Source organism: Mytilus edulis, chromosome 2, assembly GCF_963676685.1.
Source record: "Mytilus edulis chromosome 2, xbMytEdul2.2, whole genome shotgun sequence".
NCBI lineage: Eukaryota > Metazoa > Mollusca > Bivalvia > Mytilida > Mytilidae > Mytilus > Mytilus edulis.
In genome coordinates this window covers 42,393,407-42,417,901 of record NC_092345.1, presented here as the reverse complement: position 1 = coordinate 42,417,901, position 24,495 = coordinate 42,393,407, and the positions used below count along the sequence as shown (strand labels likewise).

Genomic DNA, 24,495 nt, shown 5'->3' with positions numbered 1-24,495 from the left:
AGTAGATTTTCTACAGGCATTTCAATTAGTAGTTCTATACAGGCATTTCACTTAGGAGTAGATATAAAGAAATTTCACTTTGGAGAAGTTTTTATACAGGGATTCATAAAAAATGCAAGAAGAATATAGTGCAGTGCCCGAAATAAATTACACAATTTCAATTAAAAACCAGGTGCTCCACAGGGTGCAGCTTTATACGACCGCAGTGGTCGAACCCTGAACAGTTGGGGCAAATTTGGTCACAATATTCAAGCTTGATACTGTCTGAATTTGGATTGTGATCAAATTTTGACATAATGTAGGTTTTTGTCACAATATAAATGTGGTTAAAGATCTAACAAATCTATTGCACAATACTGTGCAATTGAAGATTTCTTCTTTAAACTTTTGAAAACAAGCAGTGTAAGGGAGGTAATCAAGTAATCAAACATATATATAACAGTATTCTTTAAATCTTAATTGCATTACCTCCCTTACACTGCTTTTTAATTGTCTAAATTGTCCTTTACCCAGAAAAACCCTTGTTTTTCCCCTTTTCTGGCCCTAATTGCAAAATGATTTGAGCCATAACTCCCATAACCATCCCTTTGTAGTATGGAAACTTGTGGTATAATTTCAGGGAGATTTATACACTTAAATACAAGTTATTGACTGAAAACTACAAAAATGCTTATTTGGGCCCCTTATTTGACCCCTCACTTATTGAAACCCCACTCCCACCTTGGACCAAGAACCTCAAAACGCAATTCCAGCCTTTCTTTTGTAGTAAGAAACCTTGTGGCATAATTTCAGAGAGATCCATTCACTTAAACCCAAGTTATTGCCTGTAATCCAGAAAAAATGATTCTTTTTGGCCCTTGTTTGCCCCTTATTCCTAAATGTTCAGGGATATTAACCCAAAACTAAATCAAACCCTCCCTTTGTTATATGGAACCTTGTGGTACAATGTCAGAGAGATCCATACAGTTATACATAAGTTATTGTCCAGAAACTACAAAAATGCTAGTTTTTGGTCCCTTTTTGCCCTTAATTCCTAGACTGATTGCCCCATAACCCTTAAAATAAATCTCAACCTTCTACTTTATGGTATGAACATTGTGGTATAATATCAGAGCAATTAAAATACTTATACACAACTCATTTTCCTGAAACTAGATAAATACTTGTTTTGGACCCTTTTCAGGCCCTAATTTCAACACAGTTGGGACCATAACCCCCAAAATAAATCCCAACCTTCCTTTTGTGGTTAAAAACTTTGTGTTAAAATCTTATTGATTTCTATGCACTTATACTAAAGTTATTATCCGGAAACCATCCGTCTTCAGACGACAACGCAGTGATACCAATATACAACCAAATTTTTTTTAATTTTTGCCGTCGTATAAAAATTAAGAAACATCCTCTTACAAACTATAAATTTGTAAACTGATGTAAATCCAAACAAAAACAAAACACTGTGACTGCTGCAGGTGGAATTATACTTCCATAATAAGACATGTTTTCTGTCAAATTTAGAAACCTTTTTGATATCTCTATTCCAGACATGTGTTTGTATGTCTAAAATTAAGATTCTAATATGATGTGCTTCATTTGCTTTGTGATCAAACCCATGCTCTAAATCCAGTAAAATTTGTTTGCACATGCATATATTGACTTCTTCAGAAAAATGAATTTTATCAAATTATCATGCACTTAATATATTTCCTTAACTTTAAAACACTTTCAAACTCTTAAATGGTGCAAATGACGTTATTAATTTATTCATTATGACTGTAATGTGTTGCATTCCGAAATTGACATATTTGACCTAGATACAACAACCGTTCATGCTGGCTGTTCAAACTCCTCCCTCTGAAAAATCACAGTGCCAGCCATTTGCTTCTTTACAAACAAACTAGAGGCTCTAAAGAGCCTGTGTCGCTCACCTTGGTCTATGTGACTATTAAACAAAGGAAGCAGATGGATTCATGACAAAATTGTATTTTGGTGATAGTGATGTGTTTGTACATCTTACTTTACTGAACATCCTTGCAGCTTACAATTATCTCTATCTATAATGAATTTGGCCCAGTAGTTTCAGTGGAAAATTTTAGTAAAAATTTACAATTTTATAAAAATTGTTGAAAATTGACTATAAAGGACAATAACTCCTTAGGGGGTCAATTGACCATTTCGGTCATGTTGACTTATTTGTAAATCTTACTTTGCTGAACATTATTGCTGTTTACAGTTTATCTCTATCTATAATAATATTCAAGACAATAACCAAAAACAGCAAAATTTCCTTAAAATTACCAATTCAGGGGCAGCAACCCAACAACGGGTTGTCCGATTCATTTGAAAATTTCGGGGCAGATAGATCTTGACCTGATAAACAATTCAACCCCTGTCAGATTTGCTCTAAACGCTTTGGTTTTTGAGTTATAAGCCAAAAACTGCATTTTACCCCTATGTTCTATTTTTAGCCATGGCGGCCATCTTGGTTGGATGGCCAGGTCATCGGACACATTTTTTAAACTAGATACCCCAAAGATGATTGTGGATAAGTTTGGATTAATTTGGCCCATCAGTTTCAGAGGAGAAGATTTTTGTAAAAGATTACTAAGATTTACGAAAAATGGTTAAAAATTGACTATAAAGGGCAATAACTCCTATATGGGTCAACTGACCATTTCGGTCATGTTGACTTATTTGTAAATCTTACTTTGCTGAACATTATTGCTGTTTACAGTTTATTTCTATCTATAATAATTTTCAAGATAATAACCAAAAACAGCAAAATTTCCTTAAAATTACCAATTCAGGGGCAGCAACCCAACAACGGGTTGTCCGATTTATCTGAAAATTTCAGGGCAGATAGATCTTGACCTGATAAACAATTTGACCCCCGTGTCAGATTTGCTCTAAAGGCTTTGGTTTTTGAGTTATAAGCCAAAAACTGCATTTTTCCCCAATGTTCTATTTTTAGCCATGGCGGCCATCTTGGTTGGATGGCCGGGTCATCAGACACATTTTTTAAACTAGATAACCAAAAGATGATTGTGGATAAGTTTGGATTAATTTGGCCCAGTAGTTTCAGAGGAGAAGATTTTTGTAAAAGATTACTAAGATTTACGAAAAATGGTTAAAAATTGACTATAAAGGGCAATAACTCCTATATTGGTCAACTGACCATTTCGGTCATGTTGACTTATTTGTAAATCTTACTTTGCTGAACATTATTGCTGTTTACAGTTTATTTCTATCTATAATAATTTTCAAGATAATAACCAAAAACAGCAAAATTTCCTTAAAATTACCAATTCAGGGGCAGCAACCCAACAACAGGTTGTCGGATTCATCTGAAAATTTTAGGGTAAATAGATCTTGACCTGATAAACAATTTTACCAACTGTCAGATTTGCTCTAAATGCTTTGGTTTTTAAGTTATAAGCCAAAAACTGCATTTTACCCCTATGTTCTATTTTAAGCCGTGGCGGCCATCTTGGTTGGTTGGCCGGGTCACCGGACACATTTTTTAAACTAGATACCCCAAAGATAATTGTGGCCAAGTTTGGATAAATTTTGCCTAGTAGTTTCAGAGGAGAAGATTTTTGTAAAAGATTACTAAGATTTACGAAAAATGGTTAAAAATTGACTATAAAGGGCAATAACTCCTATATGGGTCAACTGACCATTTCGGTCATGTTGACTTATTTGTAGATTTTACTTTGCTGAACATTATTGCTGTTTACAGTTTATCTCTATCTATAATAATATTCAAGATAATAACCATATAACGGCAAAATTTCCTTAAAATTGCCAATTCAGGGGCAGCAACCCAACAACCGGTTGTCCGATTCGTCTGAAAATTTCAGGGCAGATAGATCTTGACTTAATAAACAATTTAACCCCATGTAAGATTTGCTCTAAATGGTTCGGTTTCAGAGTTATAAGCCAAAAACTGCATTTTACCCCTATGTTCTATTTTTAGCCATGGCGGCCATCTTGGTTGGTTGGCCGGGTAACCGAACACATTTTTTAAACTAGATACCCCAATGATGATTGTGGCCAAGTTTGGTTAAATTTGGCCCAGTAGTTTCAGAGGAGAAGATTTTTGTAAAAGTTAACGACGCCAGACGACGACGGACGACGGACGACAGACGACGGACGACAGACGACGGACGACGGACGCCGGACGCCAAGTGATGAGAAAAGCTCACTTGGCCCTTCGGGCCAGGTGAGCTAAAAAGGGAGGTTTATGGAAGAGCCTACACAGACGCTTTTACACTTATACTTATCGGACATAGAAATTATACCTTAATTGTCCTATTCAGAATCGAAATTATTGATGCAAGCTATACTTTATTGTAGTTATAACATGGGTAGGCATTATATTTGTCGCTCAGGCAAAAATAATCATGAATGTAATGCCTACCCATTTTAAAACAACAATAAAGTATAGCTTGCATCAATTATTTCTTAAGTGTAATCTATTAATATTTATTCTAATACCTTGAGTATGTATTATCAAATATAAGTGAGTAAATTCCCAGTTGTTTGGCAGTTAGTTCTCCTTTAACATACTGTTTATGTGAGTCTACTTTACATGGTGGTATCAACACTTCACTGCTAGATCCAGTCATTGTTTGGTAATGTACACCAAATACAACATCCTAAAATAAAAAACCAGATGAGATTAACCAATAATCCTTTTCTTTCTATCATATATTATAATCTTTTAGTTTAAACATATTTATATATAGTGGATTGGGAAACAAGTTTTTCAACTTATATTAATCCCTTTCCACTTTGCAGGTGGGAGTGTTGCCTTGTAGCAGCATTCGCCTGCTCTTTGCTCTTTTTCGAAATCTACAAGGGTGTCTTTAACGTGCAAGAGATATGGCTCTCTCTTAACACGGGTCAGCCATTTATCGTCCCCTTCCGACGGACTATCATCGTTTCCTCAAGACCATACTCGCAAATGGTGTCAAGGGAGAGCCGAAAATTAAGTCCCTGAAATTTTCATCCCAGACGGGAATCGAACCAGGAACCTTTGTGATAGTAATCCGATGCACTAACCACTACACCACGGCTCTATTTAATCTTTTATTCCAAACTCAATATTTAAAATCATTAATTGTATAGAAGGAGAAACTTTGTATAATCACATGGATAAAAATTTATAATTGTATTCCGCCTTGCATAGATAGGCCTTGATTACTGTAAATTCTTAAAAAAAACTTGCTATTGCAATCAGGACATTTGTGAACATAATATTCGTAGACACATCAAATAGTAAATAGATATAAGAAGATGTGGTATGAGTGCCAATGGGACAATTCTCCGTCCAAGTCTCAATTTGTAAAAAGTAAACCATTATAAGTCAAAGTATGCCCCTTCTTACATGTACAAATGTAGCTTCATTCCAAATTTTAGAAATCCTTGGTTTGTAGTTCCTTAGAAAAAATTGGGATGAAAAATTCATACATGGCCATTATGTGTAAGAATATACATGTATAAGTATTTGGTAAAAAGAAAGTGGATGAGCAATAAATCTAAGAATGGCTTACAGTAAAGTGTGCTCATATAAAGCAGGATTTCAAATTTCAGAAATCTCTAATATTTGGGTCAAGAAAAAAGTAGACAAAAAAATTGTGTGATGCCTGCTGGAATGAAGTAAAACAAAACATTGTACCAGATTAACCCTATAAATTAAAGCTGGGATAGGATAAATAAAAAACTATGTCAGTAAAACTCAAAGAACACATCTCAGCACTCAATTAGGGACATAAATATTCATTAAATTGACAGACTTATGGTTCTTTGGATCAATAATCTTTAAAACACATAACAACTTTTAATCAGCATACTGGTAATTCTTTGTCCTGTATTATACAGTTTCAATCCCTACACATGTACTTAGAGGGGGGAACATGAATCCAATAGAACAGAAGAGGATCTAAATCCTGGTCCAAATTATCTCTAAATTTATTTATTCAATCTCTTAGTCTTCAGAAACTCATTGTTACTTACCTTTGGATGAGAGTTAAATTCCCAACAAAGAGTTGTGTTAAACCGATCTACTAGCACAGGTACAGCAAATGTTTTACCAGGCTTTATCCATATTTCATTCTGACTATTAACTTCTCCTTTCTCAAGGTCAGCTGTTGATATGGTCATACTTGAGGTCATACTTCAAAGTAAACAAAAATTCCATCAAACAAAACAAATGTATTATTAACCCAGGTAATTTTATTAAAACAGTGGCCTAAATAAAAATTGGATTAAAACGGTTTTATAAGAGTGTCTGAATAGTGGGTCTTTCATTTCTGTATTCTTTTTACTTCTTTACTTCATTTTTTTTATTCTCTTTGGGCTCATTTGTCTATGTATTTGTCCTTTATTCTCTACTCTGTAAAACCCATCCAGACCCATACTTATACTAGAAAATGGAAGTACCTCGAATCAATAATTCCTTGTAAGCAATCTTATCTCATCTCCTTATTTAATATTCTTACTTTGGATCAGTTGTAAGCAATCTAATCACATGTCATTATTCTATATTCTTACTTTGGATCAGTTGTAGGAAATCTGATCACATCTCATTAATTCTATATTCTTACTTTGGATCAGTTGTAAGAAGAGGACTGTTCTGAGGTTCTGTCAGAGATTTTGATACCTCTTCATCGGAAATCAAATGGAATTGGTCATCTTTTCTGAAATAAATTATATTACTTATTAACTAAATAATTGTGTATTATGTGTTTGTGTGTGTGTGTTTTATTGATTTTTTAAAAATTATCTACTGAATTCTTCAATTGGAATCATATAAAAATTACTTATTTTGCTTTTAAATATGAATTGTTATCATATAAAACATAATTTACTCATGCTATGGTTTAATACGAAATTCACCCAACATCCACAATATTGCCTGTTTAAGTTTCTGTTAACTTAAAGTTAATTCACGTCAATTTTTATCTATAAAGAATTTCATATTGCTTTTTCAACATCACGCCAGTACTAAACGGAGCCACTATAATTCCAAGAGCTCTGCTATAGGGATTTTATTGGTTGAGGGTTGATATGGAGTGTGATCTTGAAAATTCCATTTCATATACACCTATTATATACCTCAAGTATATGTTTTCACGTAACTTGACATATGCAGATTGAAGATTTGATACAGGATATGAAATGGTGGCTATCATCACAGTTGCTGATCCTGCTCCACATAAAAGTTTACTGCTTTAATGTTAAAAAGTCTCCAAGTCTTTGAGTTTTTTTTCTATATTTAGCACCCATACTTTATCTGCAGAAAGAAATGTTTAGGATAAAATTGTTACTTACTGTTTTTCTTTTATTTCATCTGTAATATTTCCATCCACCATTGATACAGTAATAGCAGATGCCACCTGACCTGGGATGGCAATAGAACCTGTGTCATCAGACTGACTGTCTGATGTCTGGGTAACATCTAAATAAGACAATGATATATAAATAGAATTATAGGTCTTTCTAATGTCTGTATTACTCGACTGAGCTCTTTTAAATAAAATTGCATACAGCTTTGTGACATCAAATACTTTTGACCTGGCCTTAACAACTTAGACAAGGACATATCACTGATGAATGAATGAACTCACATTGATAAATTTCACCCAAATTTATCACATTATCTCTCAGTTTACTGGTAAAACAAAGAAAACACTTGTTTCTATCATACAAAATATGCAAAAACAACTAAGATACATAGATTATCCAGTTGTCTGCATATTGGTATCATAAAATATTAGCTGCTCAACACAATATGAAACCTTTTTGAAATTATTCACTGTTCTCACTCAACAAAAACTCCCATCTGATACTTTTCAATATCAATTTGCAGACAACCAAATAATTGGTACTTATTAAACTTGATAGACACGGACAGAATGTAAAACATAATTTCTAACTCTATCGTTTTCAAACAAAATCAAATAAAAAAGGATAAAACTGCTGAAAAAACATATAAAGCCTATATTTAGGATAATTGAACAGAAGAAACATATTTTTGAGCATTTTTATTCAAAATTGATTGACTGTTTCCATGGTTGTCTCCTTACAGATTATTTATCTATTAATCTAAGGTCTGTAGGTATCCACTTCAGGAGACTGTATCTAAAGTAAACACGGCAGGGTTGATTTACCACATAAGGTCTGTTTAATAAATAATAATGTGACCAATAGGAACCCTTTGAGCCTCTTGTTTGTAGATTCACCTACCTGATGTGGCTGATGAATCACTTTCATTCATGACACCTCTCTTCTTATGTAATTTTGGTATCTCAACAGTGTCCTCAAAATCATTCTCACTGTTATTAGGTCTTAAAGTATCATCTTCTAGCTGCTTGGATTTTTCAAAACACATCCTACAGGCTCTAGATTTTTTACTAAAAAATATTTTAAAAAGACAGCATGAAATAAAACCTTGATATAAATTACAACTAAAATTATAACTGTAAAACTGGCATGCCAGCAAGGGCCTGCTTACAAAATTTCATGTAAGGTACAGAGACAAATAATTAATATAGATGCAAATGAATCAATTCATTTTAAATTTATTGTTATCTTTTTTTGTGTGTAAATTTTGATACTCAGAAATATGTAATTTGCCAGCCATTTATGTTGTAAGTGTGTGAGTGAGGGGGGCAACAAATATTTTTTAACGCAGGCAAACAATTCAGAATAGAAAATCATGATTATGTATCAATCTTGATAGAAATTCTAGCAAAAACACTTGCTTATCAAAATTTCATAGAATTGTATTACGTTTTAGGGAATTGCTTCTTTCACCATGCTAACACTTGGATTTGTAATATCTGAATGTTTAATTTTACAGTTGTTTGCATTTACAATTTTGTTTAACATGGAAATAAATGTTTTGAAACAAACAAAAGAAGTTTTTTTTCTAATATCTATTGGCTTTATTAATCTGGGATCCTGGTCAATATTATTGTTGTCTTTAGGACCATCAAGCAAATTGCATACAGCAACATCTTTTTTACATGAAAAGTTGTTCTGATTTAGACTTCTGCTGAAATTTGAAACAAAGAAATCAAACAAAATATTTCTTAGAACAAACACCACATTTGAGATCAAGTTTAATACAATAAGCTAATGAAGGATTTTGCATAGAATTAAAAAAAACTGTTGCTACATGCCACACCACTCTAAATATCATTAATTTATAACAATTAATCATTGTGTAATGTGTGTACAACACAAATAAGAAAGTTTGAAATTTTAACAGTGTTACATTCTGATTCATTTAGAAAGTGTGTAGGTAGTTTGTAAATTTATGTGGTTAAAAAATCTCATCTAAAAATTTATCTGAACAAAGATCAAAAAGCTTTATGTGCTTTTAATGTAATACTGACTGTATAGCAATTCATGATGTTTTGAAAAGAGAACTCATAATGAAATTTATGCAATTGCAAATTGCAAATATTAAAAGGCATTTAGATAAAATCAATTTTCTAAATGAAAAAGATTTAAATATATGATTCAATCTAACATCAACACCTCTCCTTATAACAATTAACACTTGAAGAACTAATAACTGTAAACAAAAAGAAAAGAAAAGATTATAGACAGGTTTCCCACTTCAAGCCAGGCATATGCTTTTCACACAGAATTTTACAAAACTGTTTGTGTATACAGTTTAGACTTTCCTTTGAATAGTACTTAGAAGTCCAGCGTCATACTTTTTGCATAAATATGCATCTAGAGTAAATTCTTACTATTCAAGTCAAAATTCAATATCAGGCAATAGTTCTCGAAAGACTAGAAAGCATATGCAAGCAGAAGCTTACCAAGATGCATGTTTATTAAACAAAGTACTTATTTCATTATTTTCAAAGTAATTTAAAAAAACAAATACCATAAATAATTTTTTTCTGCAAATTTTGTTCTCCAAAAGAAGATATAATTAATTTGAAAATTAAGAGATAAAGCACAGAAATTGGTATTACTTAAGCAACAATAATATTTTCTTTTATTGAAAAAAGGTCTTACCTCTGAAGCATTAGCCTTTGAATATATATTTTTCAAAAATTTATTATATTTCTAAAGAGATAGCTGTTTTTATTGTGCAAGTAATTAAAAAAATAATGTAATGTAGAATAAATAAATTTGTTGTAATATCTATCTGTATGGCCTATATATATAGCTATTATCTTCAGATAAGAAGATTTTTGTAAAAGTTAACATACACCACTTATAAAATATGGTTGATTTCATGAGCTACAGATGGGGTAGCAGATCCTGCTACGTATGGCACCTGTCATGTTGCCCATGACAAGCTCATTTTTATTTTTCCATTTTGGTGATTGGTTCTCTTTTGTTAACGTCATAATTAAGGGAGTTCGCTTCTCAGTTTCAAAGTAATCAACATTTCAAAACACTAGTTTATATTGATAGGGAATTAATTAAGGAATCCAAAGAGCAAAAAAACTATATAGGTCACTATGCTTGTTTTCGAGATATGAGCCATTGAAATTTTGGCGGGAAAATATTCTCTCTTGACTTTTCATAGCTTTATGATTGATAAGTTGAAGTTGTCAAAAACTGTTAAAAAGTAATTAAAATTTTATCAGACTTTTACAGATGGCTTATTACTATACTTGTAAAAGATTTTCATAAAGAAATATGGGGGTCACCGGGCAATTTTTTTCAAGGCATTCAAATGGATAAAACCAGAGGATTCCGAAAATCTGACAAAAAAAAAACAAAACAAAAAAACATGACAAGCCAGCTTCCTTAAGGAATAGGGGAAATTGGCAGTATTTGCAAGAGGTAAGAAGGAATTAAAAAAATTTGGAAAGACAAAGAACCATTTTAACTGGATAAGTAAGTATATCATGAAAGTAGCCTTGTTGTTGAATGATGCAAAAAAAATACCTGAGTTTAAATACATCATTTTCTAGTATCTAGTTCTATTAACGACATAAAAATATTAGGTTGGAAGAGAAATTGCATCTTATATAAAACATTTATAAGAAAAATAGTACGTAAACATTTTTAACCAACCAAAATTTATAATCTTTTGTTATCTTACCTGCTGTGTGCTGTCTGCATCCAGTTGTCAGAGCACTGGTGACAAAACACTCTTCCACAAATCCTACAGTGGTGCTAAAAAAACAATAATTAAACTTCAAATATTTGGATTCTTCAGTTTGAAATGAAACACTTTTTACTTTTGTAAAAGCGTGTTTTGACAACAAAATACTACATTATAGCAAAACCTGTAGATACCATCCCACAATTAAAGAAACTAACTCTAATAAAGATATAAACAAGAGGTAAAATTAATGTTTTAGGTATATGATTATAACTGTCAATAACACATTAAATTCTGGATATTAGGATTAAGTACTGTTAATTCAGAAATTAATGCATGTATTTATTATTGTGAATCTTTAACCTCTGATCTTTAATACCATATGTTCACCTCAAAATGAATATACCGATAGTTTGATTGGCGTCTCCTTTAATTCATAGGGGACAATAAAACAAAACAGCAGATTATAATATAGCTCCTTAAAAGTATAAATGATGATTTGAAAAAGATAGATGGAGTAATTGCCATTCCAATCATTGTAGAGACATTCTAATGATAATAATAATATAGTACATTATGCAAATTTTGTTTTATGTTGTAAAGTCTAAAATATACCTTTCTAATTGTAAAACTAAATTCTGTCCGACACTGCATACAGTGTGTTATATCTTTTTCATCCAACCATTTATCTTTTGCCTGTAATTTTTGCTCATATGATAACTGGTCTGTTTTTTGCCATAAGGAGTCCTTATCTCTGCAAAATATTAGGATATTATCAGATCACATAAATAAAGCTAAATGTCAGTAAACAATAAAATTTTCAAAAACTTACAAATTAAGCCTGTATACATATATATATAACATATATATATATATATATATGTATACAGCTTGATAGCTTGCTGTTCAGTGTGAGCCAAGGCTATGTGTTGAAGACCGTACTTTGACCTATATTGGTTTACTTTTATAGATTTTGACTGGGATGGAGAGATGTCTCATTGGCACTCATACCACATCTTCTTTTATCTATATAATCATGTAAAGCACTTACTTTATTACACAAAGGTAACAAAGTTGGAGTTGAAGTTCCTTTTTTATTTAAACATTGTAACTAACCATGAAATCATGTAACCACAGAAAATTTGTCTTTATTTAAACACTTCAATTCTAAATTTACACTTAAATTCTAAATTTACACTTAAATTTTAAATTCACATATTACCATAACATTCACCAAAATGAGTAACCCACAAATAATATTTAACCCATGAAATAGAGAATTAAGTTTACCTGGTTAGTTTGACAATTTTTTTCTTCAGCTGTTGGATATCAGATTTGAGCTCTCCCACTTCATTATCTTTACCTGTACACACTTTTTCTTTCTCTTCTTCTCCCTTTTTTAATTTTGTCTGTGTGATAAATATCAAATAATAAAATGTTTAACTTTTAAAATGAGTGTTTTAGTGAATCATTGTGTGTTTCTAGTAGACAGGTTTAATGCTATATTCACCTCCACCCCAATTTTTTACTCCATCATTTCTCAATGAAAATAGTTACAAGTAGATGCATAAATATTCGAGAAGTTCTAAAAAACAATTGTTAAAATATCTACTTCCTTTGGACTTTGGTGGATAGTTGTCTTCTCTGTATACCACATCTCATTTATCATCGTTAGTGTATCCTGATAGTAATTTTCTCTGAGAAAACATTGCATTAAATCTACTTAAATATAACCAAATACAAATCTGCATTGATTATTGGTTTGATGGTCCTCAATTCTTAAAATGAATATGTGGGAAAATACTTTAAATCAGAAATTTCTGTGTGCATTCATTGTTACAATTTTTTGACAAAAATTCAAGACCTATTACTGTGAAAGTACTATTATTCGTGGGGTACCAATTTTCGTGGATTTCGTGGTTGATGAAAACCACGAATTTAAGTATCCAACGAAATGCTTTTTTCACTCTTGATTCATTATGTAAATTCTAAAACCACGAATTCAAAAATCCACGAACCAGTAAATTTCTCACAAACCACGAAAATTGGTACCCACGAAAATAAGTACCATCACAGTATTACAATTCAAGAAAATCCTTCATACACATAATGATATGTACTTTAGCAATGTTTTGCATAATTTCAATATGCCTGTGCTGTTTCTCTGCATTTAAAATAATGATTGCTGTTTATATATCTTATCTGCATGTTCTATGTTTTAATTTTATGTATATGATATTTATATTTATTATACTTCACATTAAAATGCAATATTTTGATTGGCTAATACAAGGGTGTTAATTTACTCTATCACATGGCTGATCGGGTGACAATTTTTTTGAATGTTACCCTCTTGTCCAGACCAATCAAAAATCGATAATTTAAAGAACAATGAATTGAATTTACATCAAGTAATTAAATACAATGCTTAAGTTCTACTTTTTGCCTCAGATTTTATTATTTGACAGTCAAAATAAAAAAAAAAACATCTTGCATAACTTTTGTTGTTTTTCCTAATACCCGTAATGTTGTTATGTACGTGTCGTCATATGAAATACTTTAAAAATAAAATTAATCTGTAAAAGATATAAATAATGATAGGACATTCAGTATGATAAATTAAATAACACATAGCTGAGAGGGTGATAGAGCAGATAGGTACCCCTCGAAAAAGCATTGTCAACCTTGGCTACGCCGCAGTTGACAATGTTTTCTCAGGGTAACAATCTGCATTATCACCCAATCAGCTATGTTTTATTTATATATTGATAACAAGAGTGCATACACTGAAATGTCTCGCCTTCTTTACTTATCATTGATATTATGTTGATAGTTCTAAATATAAAGCTTTATTACAACTGTCACACAAACTTAACATTAACCAAGAAAACTAAACTTTGACCAATGAACCATGAAAATGAGGTCATGGTCAGATAAACCATGCCAGGCAGACATATGCAGCTAACAATTCTTCCATACAACAAATATAGTTGAGCTTTTGCTTATAGTTGAAGAAAAACAGAATCAAAATGAAAACTTTCGTATTCATAATAGTTTTTGTATCAACATTCTTTAATAAAAGGTGTACTGCAAAACTAAGTGTTCAACAACAACAAAAAATCATTTAAAAGCAAGAATTCCATTTTTCATTGGTTACCAGAAATTGTTATCCACATGGTGAATTAATTTCCCAGTATGCTTTATATAATCATTTGACTTTACTGTACCTGTAATGAGAGAACCATTGACTTTTGACTTTCTAACTCTTGTGAAACCTGCAAATGATATAAAAACCCTCTTTACTTAAATTATCAAGATGTATGCTTGTGATATGATAAATACAATGTTCTGATTGCGATAAGGTAAATGTAATCATTATTGTTTCTTGATTTATTTCAAATAATATGCTGGGCATAAAAAAAATAACACTTGAAAATTATACTTTTTAAAGTTAAATTTCAAATAAAAAATACAATGTCTGCATGTCTCAAATTATTTCTTGTAAATATCTTGAGTAAACATAAAAGTATTTAATTATTTCGTTGTGTAATTGAGAATAATTCATGAAAATGCCAAAATGAAAAAAATTAATGGATACTTGTATAGTCAATTTATGTGAAATTTACCTCCTGAAGCTTAGAAGTAAGGTCTTTTTTCTCTTCCTCTATTGAACTGATGTACAACCTTTGTTTTTCAAGCTAAAATCAGATATTTAAAATCACACATAAACACATATACAGAAAACAAATTAAAAAAGGTTTCAAAATACCAGGCTCACATATACAGATTTGTATTTGAAAAAAATAAACATAGCTTTAGTAATTTTTTATTTTAGTGAATTTCTACCTGGTTTATTAATTGTTTTGATATGATTGACACAATTTTATTTGTGATGCTAATCAGCCTCAGTCATCTATGTAAATGTGTTTGATATTGCTACCGTAATGGTTGTCATTTAGCACAAAGTTGAGAAAAACAGATAACTGAAAAAAGTGTACAGCATTACATGGGTCAATTTGAAATGTACTTTGTATTAAGTTTATATTTTTTGTTGAAATGCCTTGTTATGACATCCTTTTAAATTCATATTTCTTTTATTAAACTGAAAAAAGTGTACAGCATTACCTGGGTCAATTTGGAATGCACTTTGTATGAAGTTTACGTTTTTTGTTGAATTGCCTTGTTATTATTCCTTTTTAAATAGTCATATTGTTTTTTACTAAAGTTTGATCAGGCTTTAGAAGTCTCTTTACAGTCTTCTACCTATCCTGTCATAATAATTTTCCATCAAATTGCCTGCAATTAAGTCAAGACTATGGATGTACAACATTATTTGTTTTGATAAAGATTGTTTGAAGAGGTTAACACAAAAGTAGCCGAAATAAATGAACATTGATTTCAGGAACATTGCTTGAAGTTTAATGAGTTTTTTACAAGATCTGACCTCTTTGTTCAACCTTACCTCCTGTTCTCGCTGATTTTGTTTAAGTGATGCATTAGTTTTGATTTCTGACATCTCTTGTTCTAGAGCTGCTACCAATTCCTCTTGTTTTGATTGTTTCTCTTTCATACCTGAAATGCTGGAATCCTGATCAGAAAATGTCTGAAATAAAATAAATATCATAAGGTTAAGTGAATCCACAAAAATAAATGAATCCAGTCATGAAAGTTTTCTTTTCTAGAAATAACTCTGTGTATGATTCAAAGTATATAATCCAAATACCAAATATATATACTTACTTTGCTGACTTGTCATAACCAAATGTCTGCTACTCACATTATATTATGATCAATATCTATAAGACTTTATGATGAATGAAAAGAAATATGAGGTATACCACAAAAAGACAACAATGCTATGACAAAATAAACAGACACTTAGAGGTCAACTTACTGTATTCAACAATAGTTTAGTTTAAACATATTTATTCATAGTGGATTGGGAAACAAGTTATTGTAACTTATATTAATCCCTTTCCACTTTGTGGTGGCAAGTGCTGCCTTGTAGCGGCATTAGCCTGCTCTTTTTTGAAATCTACAAGGGTGTCTTTTACGTGCAAGAGATATGGCTTAATGTGGGTCAGCCATTTAACGTCCCCTTAAGACCATACTCGCAAATGGTGTCAAGAGAGAGCCGTAAATTCAGTCCCTGAAATTTACATCCCGACACGGGAATCCAACCAGGAACCTTTGTGTTAGTAGTCCAATGCACTAACCACTACACCATGGCTCTCTCAATGAACAATAGACAGGAGTATAATTTTCTAGCTGATTTGTGTGGTTTTTTTTTTTTAATAAACTCAAAATAAATGTAGTTTAGTTCAATTTCGTATCCAATTTATAGGAAGAAAAGGCTGATGTCCACATTATTATTTTCAAGTAAAAATCTCAATTTTCCTTTTAAGTGATGCATGTTCAAATAGTTTTAATAGAGTAGTTTATAACTGTTTATTGTAGAAAGGTTTTGATAATTAGACACCTTCATAATTTAAGATTCTATATTATGTCAGTTTTGCTTTAATTCTAGGAGACAAACTATGGTATTATTTTTTTATTTAAAAGGATAGCTAAAGATATCAGTACTTAAACTGCATTTTGATACTAATAAAATAACTTCACACTATCAAGTTTAATTGAAATTACCTGTAAAGATTGTTCAAACTTAATTTGTTCTGAACTCAGCTCGAACTGCAATGACGATAATTCCTGTTTCAAAACTTCTACTTCTTTTTCATGTTCAATCTTAAACCTTTCCATCTCAGATTCTGTACTCTGTTTTCCTTCTTCAAAGCTTAACCTTAATTCATTAAGCTCCTTCTCTACATTTTTCTTTGATTCCTGTGCTGTGAAAATCTCTTCAGTTTTCAAGGATATGTCCTTATTAAACTCAGCAATTTGTAATTCTAAATCATGCTTTTCATCATCCCCCTTCTGTTTTTCCTTTTGCAAACATCCAACTTTGTCATGAAGATTTCCGACCTGATCTTTCAAAGTATCTAATTCTTTTTCTAAGTCTAGTTTAAGGGATGTCATTTCTTTTATTTCATTTGTCAAATCGATTTTATCATTTGAAAGAATCTCATTTTTATCCTCAGAATGTTTAAGTTTTTGATCCAGTTCATCTTGTCTCAATATCAGGTCATTTTTCTCAGAATCCAATTTTTCTTTTTCTGTATAAGCGATATCTAGTTCAGCAGATGTATGAGTCAACTGTTGTTTTATCGACTCAATATCTTTTAAAGCATCTTCTAAATGCTTTTTTAAAGTATGACGTTCAATTTCAAGTTTATCTAACGCCTTTTGTCTTTGTTGTTGATGATTTGTATTTTCTTTGACACAATTACCTAATTGTTGCTCTAGGTCAAATTGTTTTTCTTTTAAATCTTTTAACTTCTCTTCTAAACTTGCATTCTCTTTTAAATATGTACTAAGTTTGTTAGATTCGGCTTGAAGAGCCAAGCTCTTTTCGTTAAGATCTTTTTCTACTGTAGTCAGTTTATTTGACAATTTTATATTTTCTGCTTCTTTTTCTTTAATTTTGATCCTATATTCTTCAGTTGTTTTATGACTATCTGCAACAGAGATGTTTAATTCAGAAATGTTTTGCTTCATATCTTTGATTGTTGTTTCATTTTCGTGAATTTGAGCTTGAAGTTTTGAGGAAAGATTACTTTCACTGTTGTTTTTTTGTTGTAATTCATCTTCTACTAAGACTGACTTTTGACGAAGCTCAACCAGTTCATTCTCTTTTTGTATCATTTTTTCCTGTAATGACCAATTTTCTGTTTCTAACTGCTTATTTTGTTCTTCTATTTTCTTGAGATCTTCTGCTACAGATTTACATTTCTTTTCTAAAGTATCACAGTTTTGAACAGTTTTGTCTAAGACACCTTTCTGATTTGAAAAGTCCCTCTGAAGTTCAGATCTTTCATGTTCAAGAGCTTCTTTGATTCCTTTTAATTCTATAATATTGTGCTCTGTCTGTGAGTTTTGTTCTTCCAAATTATTCACTTGTGCCTGCAGAGTCTCTTCAATGTCAGTGCATCTACTCTCTCTATCACATTTTTCTTTTTGTAGAGTATTGATTAAACTTTCAAAATCCTGTAGCTGCCTGTCTTTATTTTCAATCTCTTCTTTATAATGATCAGACTCAGTTTCAAGATTTTTTTCAAGTTTTTCCATTTTATCTTTTATACATGTACTATTAAGTGACTGTTCTATCATACTGTGTAGTAGATTGCCAACTTCACTATTCTTGAGAGATTCTGGAACCTGGAAAAAAAAGCAATTGCAAATTTTAAAAGAAATCCAATCTCATAGTTTTCAAAGAAACACAGCTTTTAAAGGTCAGGCTATGTTTCACAAATCAATGTACATTTATATTTAGGAGAATGTTTAAATGGGTTTCTTTTTTTTTAAAAAACCTTTAGGACTGATGAATTTTTTTAATAAGTCCCTTTGCACTAGATATCAGTAATGGTGAGTACTGTCACATCTGTGTCTAATGACATTACTTAAGATGTTTTTGTGCAATCTGATGAGTACAGCCATTTCCAGTTGATTATTACAGTTTGTAGTTTGCAGTTGGTTATTGTCTTTCTTATAACTATTTTTTATTGTTTTGTCATAAAGGAGTAGGTTCAGTAAGACCCCTTTTTGGCCCCAAAATATAGCAGTTTTAGAAAATTGTGAAAACGTAATCTTTAAGCTATATTTTGTAAAGTAAAATGCTTCTGCTACATAAATATGAGCTGTTTTTGACAATACATTGCTTAAATATCGCGTTCTAGCATGATTAAGTCATGCTAAATTACTGAAATCTTCAAAATTTTAGCATTTTGGTTAATTTTTAGACGGTTTCCATCTAAAATGAAAGTGGCCGCATTCGTGTTCATTCATAGTGTTGAAATGTAAGTTGTATTTGATGATAATACAAAACATATATAAAGGTTGAAGATGAACACGGATGCGGCCACTTTCACATTTGACAAAAACCATCTGAAAAGTGACGTTTTTTGGCATATTTGATAGATTTTTCATATTTAAACTTGAATCTGAGCGTTTTTAATGACTAAAACAGTTGAAATCTTTCACATAAACTAATCGAATCAAATTAAATAGACACTTAAGTGTTTAAAAAGTGTCCAAAAACTTTCGTTAGATGAACCTGAAATTTGAGGCCAAAATCGGCCCTTACCGGACCTACTCCTTTAAGGCGCATTTCTTTATTTGGTATATTGGCCCATTTATAATTTCATTCATATCTGAAACTTTTATTTTCACAAAAAAAATGATTTCTGAAATAAAAGAAGAATGTGTCGAAGGATACCAATGCCCCTAATCAATCTTTGCAATTTTAAATTTCAAAAGGGGCATAACCATAGAACGGTAGATGTCTCACTACCCAATTCACTTTTGTCTGCATGTTGCATTCCTAAGCTTTGTGTATTTGTTTCATAAAATTCAGATGAGGCAAATTAATTGAGAGTGAGGAAACAAAAATTGGAAAGATGGATGGATGAAAACACAAGGGTACTGGGGTAACACAAAGGGCGCATAGAAAATCTTATTTAGCATTACCTCAGTATCCTCTGATATATTCACACCAGACACCAGTATCTTCAGAAGAAGCCTCACTTCATCCATTTGTAATTCTAAATTTTTTACTAGCTCAACCTTTTCTTCAAATTTCCCTTTAACTTTTTGTGTATCTCCTTTTTCAGTTTCATAGAATTCTTTCAGAGAAGCTATTTCTCTATTCAAACTTTGACCTTGACTTTCTAGCGTCTGCTTTTGGATATCCATTTTTGATAAATTATTCTCCATTTCCTGAAGTTCTTTTTTGTTATTTTTCAAAATGTCTTCTAATGAAATTCGACTTTGTTCAGTCTCTTCCATATTTGATTGTAGTTTCCCACATTTATCATTCAACTCTTTGTTTTCATATTTCAATGTCATATTTTCTGCTTCTAAACTTTTCACTAGTTCATATGTTTCTTGAAGTTTATCAACAGAACTTCTCTGACTGTTTGCCTCATCATTTTTTTCCTGAAGTAAATTTTCAATCTTGTTCAATAGATCTTGATTTTTCTCTTCTTGTTTTGTTAGTTTTTCTCTCAACACTGACATTTCATCCTCCATAGCATCATTTTGATCTTTCACTGATACAGCATTCTGTTGCAATGAGTTAACCTGAATTACAAATAAATACGAAATTTAACAAAAATATTTCAAGTCTTCAATTCTGCACTGACAAGTATTTTTAAACTTATTCATACTAGTTAAACCAAAGAATTTCTCTGTACCGATAGATTATTTTACGAACTTTTGACATTGTAGTATACGTAAATTTATTTAACAGGCTTCCTAATCAGTGGAAGAACATTCTGGTACTCAGTCAAAAAAGGACAATCTATTGAAATGGTCTACAAATACAAATACATTGCATTGATTATTAATTTAGTAATAGTCAAATATATCAAACAAAAAGTATAACCTGCATATCCAAATATTATCTACAAATTTCAATTGTCAAGGAACATAACTTTAAAAAGTTATTAACCATATTTTGCTTTTATATAAATGATTTCCTATCAAGACAATGACATTAAGTTGTTAATTTCTGTGTCATTTGATCTCTTGCAGAGAGTTGTCTCATTGGAAAACATACCACATCTTTGTTTTGTAAAGTGTGCAATATCTGTTAAGGTCAGTAAAAGCATTAACTTTCTACAATTTGGATTTGGTTTTTTTCAACAATAAATGTGTGCACAGTTAACTGACCTCAAACTGCATTTTGATATTTTCACTTTCTTGTTTACTATGAGCCTCTCTTTGATTTTGTAACTGATGGTCGAGAGACGTTATCTGTTTATTGAGTTTGTCTACTTCTTCTGTCTTCTGTGTGTATTTCATTTCCCATTCTTTCTGTTTTGATTCTTGTTCTAAAACTAATCGATCATATCTAGAAAAAATATAAATTTCATAAATTAAACATATAAATTTAATGTTTGTTTTTTTTCTTTTTATTAAAAGAATCTTCAAAATCCTATCACAAATTATTAAGTACCTGGTATTAAAGAAAATTTTGACTGTTCAAACCGCTTCTACAAAGTAAGTTATGTTTCATAAGTTGTCTTTTTCTTGATGTCAAAAGTTTTATTTTTCTGTAGAATCTAGAAATTCACTATAATATTCTGATGGCTCACTGAACTGATAAAAAAAAGAGTCAGACTAAATTTGCCTTGTTAATTTAGGTAGTTAGCAAGAGTGATTCTTCTTGATGTTCAGTGTAACAGATAGATCATCAGTGCTTTCTTATTCGAAACTTTAATTACCATATATCATTTTAGCATGGACTATTTTGCAAAACATTCATCAAAATTATAACATTGAAGCGTTTAAAATATTGGAACACACAATTAACAAGTTATCTATATATCCAATTTTTGAATATTTTCAATGCCTTGCTGAAGTAAATTTTCCAATGAGAAGCCATAATTCATATTATATGTTTTTAGACAATTCTGAACTGATATCACTATCATCCCTTAACAGCAAAGATTTTATAAGTGCAGAGAAAACTTACATTTCATCAAAAGACAGAAATGGCCATAAAATTATTAAACATGTTTACCTGTTTCAATATAAAAATAAAAGAACATAATCCCAATGTCCACCTGCAACCTGGAGAGGATGACACAAAACATTAAAATACAGAATAAATATGGAATTTATTAAAAATTTCAAGCACAAGAAATTATGCAAATTTCATAATTAAAAACAATTCCAAGTTGAAATATTAGTCTGTTTATTATAAAAATCTGTCAAGTATTGTAACCGTGAAACAATAGATATAGGAAGTTTGAGTGCCAATGAGAGAACTCTCAATCCAAGTCATAATTTGTAAAAGTAAACCATTATAGGTCAAAGTACGGTCTTCAACACGGAGCCTTGGCTCACTATGAACAACAAGCTATGAAAGGCCCCAAAAGTGTAAAACCATTCAAACGGGAAAACCAACGGTCTAATCGATATAATAAAATTATCTGTAACAAAAGTGTAACATAACAAGTGAAACTGCGAGCTACTGCTCACTGATGATACCCCCGCCGCAAGTGGATAATATTAATAGTGTAAAAATATGCAAGTGTTCGGTAAACAGGAAGTTGTCGAGTGATGAATCTGAAAACGCATCACACGGTATAGCTGACTTATAAAAATCCTGAAACCAAATTTCAGAAATCCTTGTATTGTAGTTCCTGAGAAAAATGTGACGAAAATTTTTAACTTGGTTATCATGTGTAAAATCATACAAGTGTTCGGTAAACAGGAAGTAGTCGAGTGATGAATCTGAAAACGCATCACACGGTATAGCTGACTTATATAAATCCTGAAACCAAATTTCAGAAATCCTTGTATTGTAGTTCCTGAGAAAAATGTGACGAAAATTTTCAACTTGGCTATCATGTGTAAAATCATACAAGTGTTCGGTAAACAGGAAGTTGTCGAGTGATGAATCTGAAAACGCATCACACGGTATAGCTGACTTATATAAATCCTGAAACCAAATTTCAGAAATCCTTGTATTGTAGTTCCTGAGAAAAATGTGACGAAAATTTTCAACTTGGCTATCATGTGTAAAATCAGACAAGTGTTCGGTAAACAGGAAGTTGTCAAGTGATGAATCTGAAAACGCATCACACGGTATGGCTGACATATATAAATGTTGATACCAAATTACAGAAAGGGTGGATGTGTAGTTCCTGAGAAAAATGTGACGAAAGTTTCATGGGACGGACTGACTGACTGACTGACGGACGGACTGATGGACGGACTGATGGACGGACGGACTGACAGACAGAGGTAAAACAGTATACCCCCCCTTTTTTAAAGCGGGGGTATAATTAATATAACAACATAGAAAGACACACTATAAAGTATCAATATAAATGGCTCAACTCAATCAAGACATATTGACACTTGTGAACATACACTGAGCGAATAAATTTGACCTATGATACAATGTAAATACAAATCAATAAAATCAGGGGTTGATAAACTGGACAGACTTATTGACACATGGAAGGATTGCCAGTAGTACCATGTGCAACATGATATGCGAGGGACAAATAAGAATGTGGTATGATTGCCAATGATACAGCCCTCCAAAAGATATGACATCATTTTGCCAGAATATCAAATATAAATTTCAAAATAAGCACTCTAACAATGACAACCAAAATTTTTGTATTAATAGGACTAATGGCTCCTAAAGATTTTCCAGAATTTAACAAGAATGTGTCCAAAGTACACGGATGCCCCACTCGCACCATCATTTTCCATGTTTTTGAAATTGGGTAAATATCTAATTTGGCATTAAAATTAGAAAGATTATACTATAGGGAACATGTGTACTAAGTTTCAAGTTGATTGGACTTCAATTTCATCAAAAACTACCTTGACCAAAACTTTAACCTGAAGCGGGACGAACGAACGAACGGACGGACGAACGAATGAACGGAGCCACAGACTATCGTAGGTGGGGCATAAAAAGCATTGAACAGCGAATTGTGTCAAATTGACATTGATATTTACAACTATCCTTTTCTATCACATGACCTTCAACCTGGAGGAGGATGACACAAAATGATCCCTTCCTTTTGAATAAATGTGCAACAAATCACTGATAAAAAAGGAAATTCATCAAATAAGATAATGTTTTTAAATCAAGTTGTTTTATATTGGATGTTGTTGCCCCTACCACCTTTCCAGGATAAAATGTTTAAATGTAATTAAAGAAATTCATATACTATATGTTTCTGAATATACACCTCTGATTAAGTTCTTGATGTTCCTTTGTTATTTGTTGGTTTCTGTCTTTAACCTCATTCAGTTGCTGTTGTAAAACTTCTAATTCTTGTTTATGTGTCTCTGTGTTGTCTGTCACACATGAATGCATCCTCTCTGATATGTGTGATCCTGGACTCATGTGACTAGAATCATCCATGTCAACAGGTGTTGTAGATAAGTTAAATCTGTGCAGTGATGCATCCTGCTATATTAATAAAAGTAAAACATGAGCCATAAAATTATAACAATACAAAACTCAAAGGTAAATTCAAAAAGGGGAAGTAAAAAAAATCATGTTAGACTATCAACCAACCAAATGAATGGGGTAAAAAAACTGTCATATTCCTGACTTGGTACAGACATTTTCCAAAGAAAATGGTAGGCTTAACCAAATTTGATCTAAATAATCAAAGTAAATAATCTAGATTAAAAATCTTAAGATATTCTTACTTTTTATAGTGGAACAACTCCTTATAACAATATGTTATGTTAGTATGAAGTTTCAAAACTGCTTTGGTGTCTGTAACTATTCCTGCAAAAATTTGATTGTATGACTGCCA

At 31.4% G+C, this 24,495-nt stretch overlaps 1 protein-coding gene across 3 annotated transcripts in view; it reads right to left on the bottom strand.

Moving 5' to 3' along the window:
- LOC139510200 (FYVE and coiled-coil domain-containing protein 1-like) overlaps positions 1-24,495 on the bottom strand; it is a 39,815-nt gene that overhangs the window by 3,390 nt on the left and 11,930 nt on the right. The window contains exons 8-23 of one of the 3 annotated variants that reach the window (XM_071296658.1): positions 23,917-24,140; positions 20,867-21,047; positions 19,664-20,275; positions 16,727-18,355; positions 15,546-15,686; positions 14,710-14,781; positions 14,311-14,358; positions 12,374-12,492; positions 11,699-11,837; positions 11,081-11,154; positions 10,039-10,053; positions 8,248-8,414; positions 7,333-7,459; positions 6,606-6,698; positions 6,016-6,175; positions 4,495-4,655 (exon numbers count right to left, since the gene is read on the bottom strand). In XM_071296658.1, coding sequence (XP_071152759.1) covers positions 4,495-4,655; positions 6,016-6,175; positions 6,606-6,698; positions 7,333-7,459; positions 8,248-8,414; positions 10,039-10,053; positions 11,081-11,154; positions 11,699-11,837; positions 12,374-12,492; positions 14,311-14,358; positions 14,710-14,781; positions 15,546-15,686; positions 16,727-18,355; positions 19,664-20,275; positions 20,867-21,047; positions 23,917-24,140 — 3,962 coding nt within the window. The remainder of the gene's footprint in view (positions 1-4,494; positions 4,656-6,015; positions 6,176-6,605; positions 6,699-7,332; positions 7,460-8,247; positions 8,415-10,038; positions 10,054-11,080; positions 11,155-11,698; positions 11,838-12,373; positions 12,493-14,310; positions 14,359-14,709; positions 14,782-15,545; positions 15,687-16,726; positions 18,356-19,663; positions 20,276-20,866; positions 21,048-23,916; positions 24,141-24,495) is intronic. The other 2 variants (XM_071296659.1, XM_071296660.1) reach the window with 2 other exon arrangements.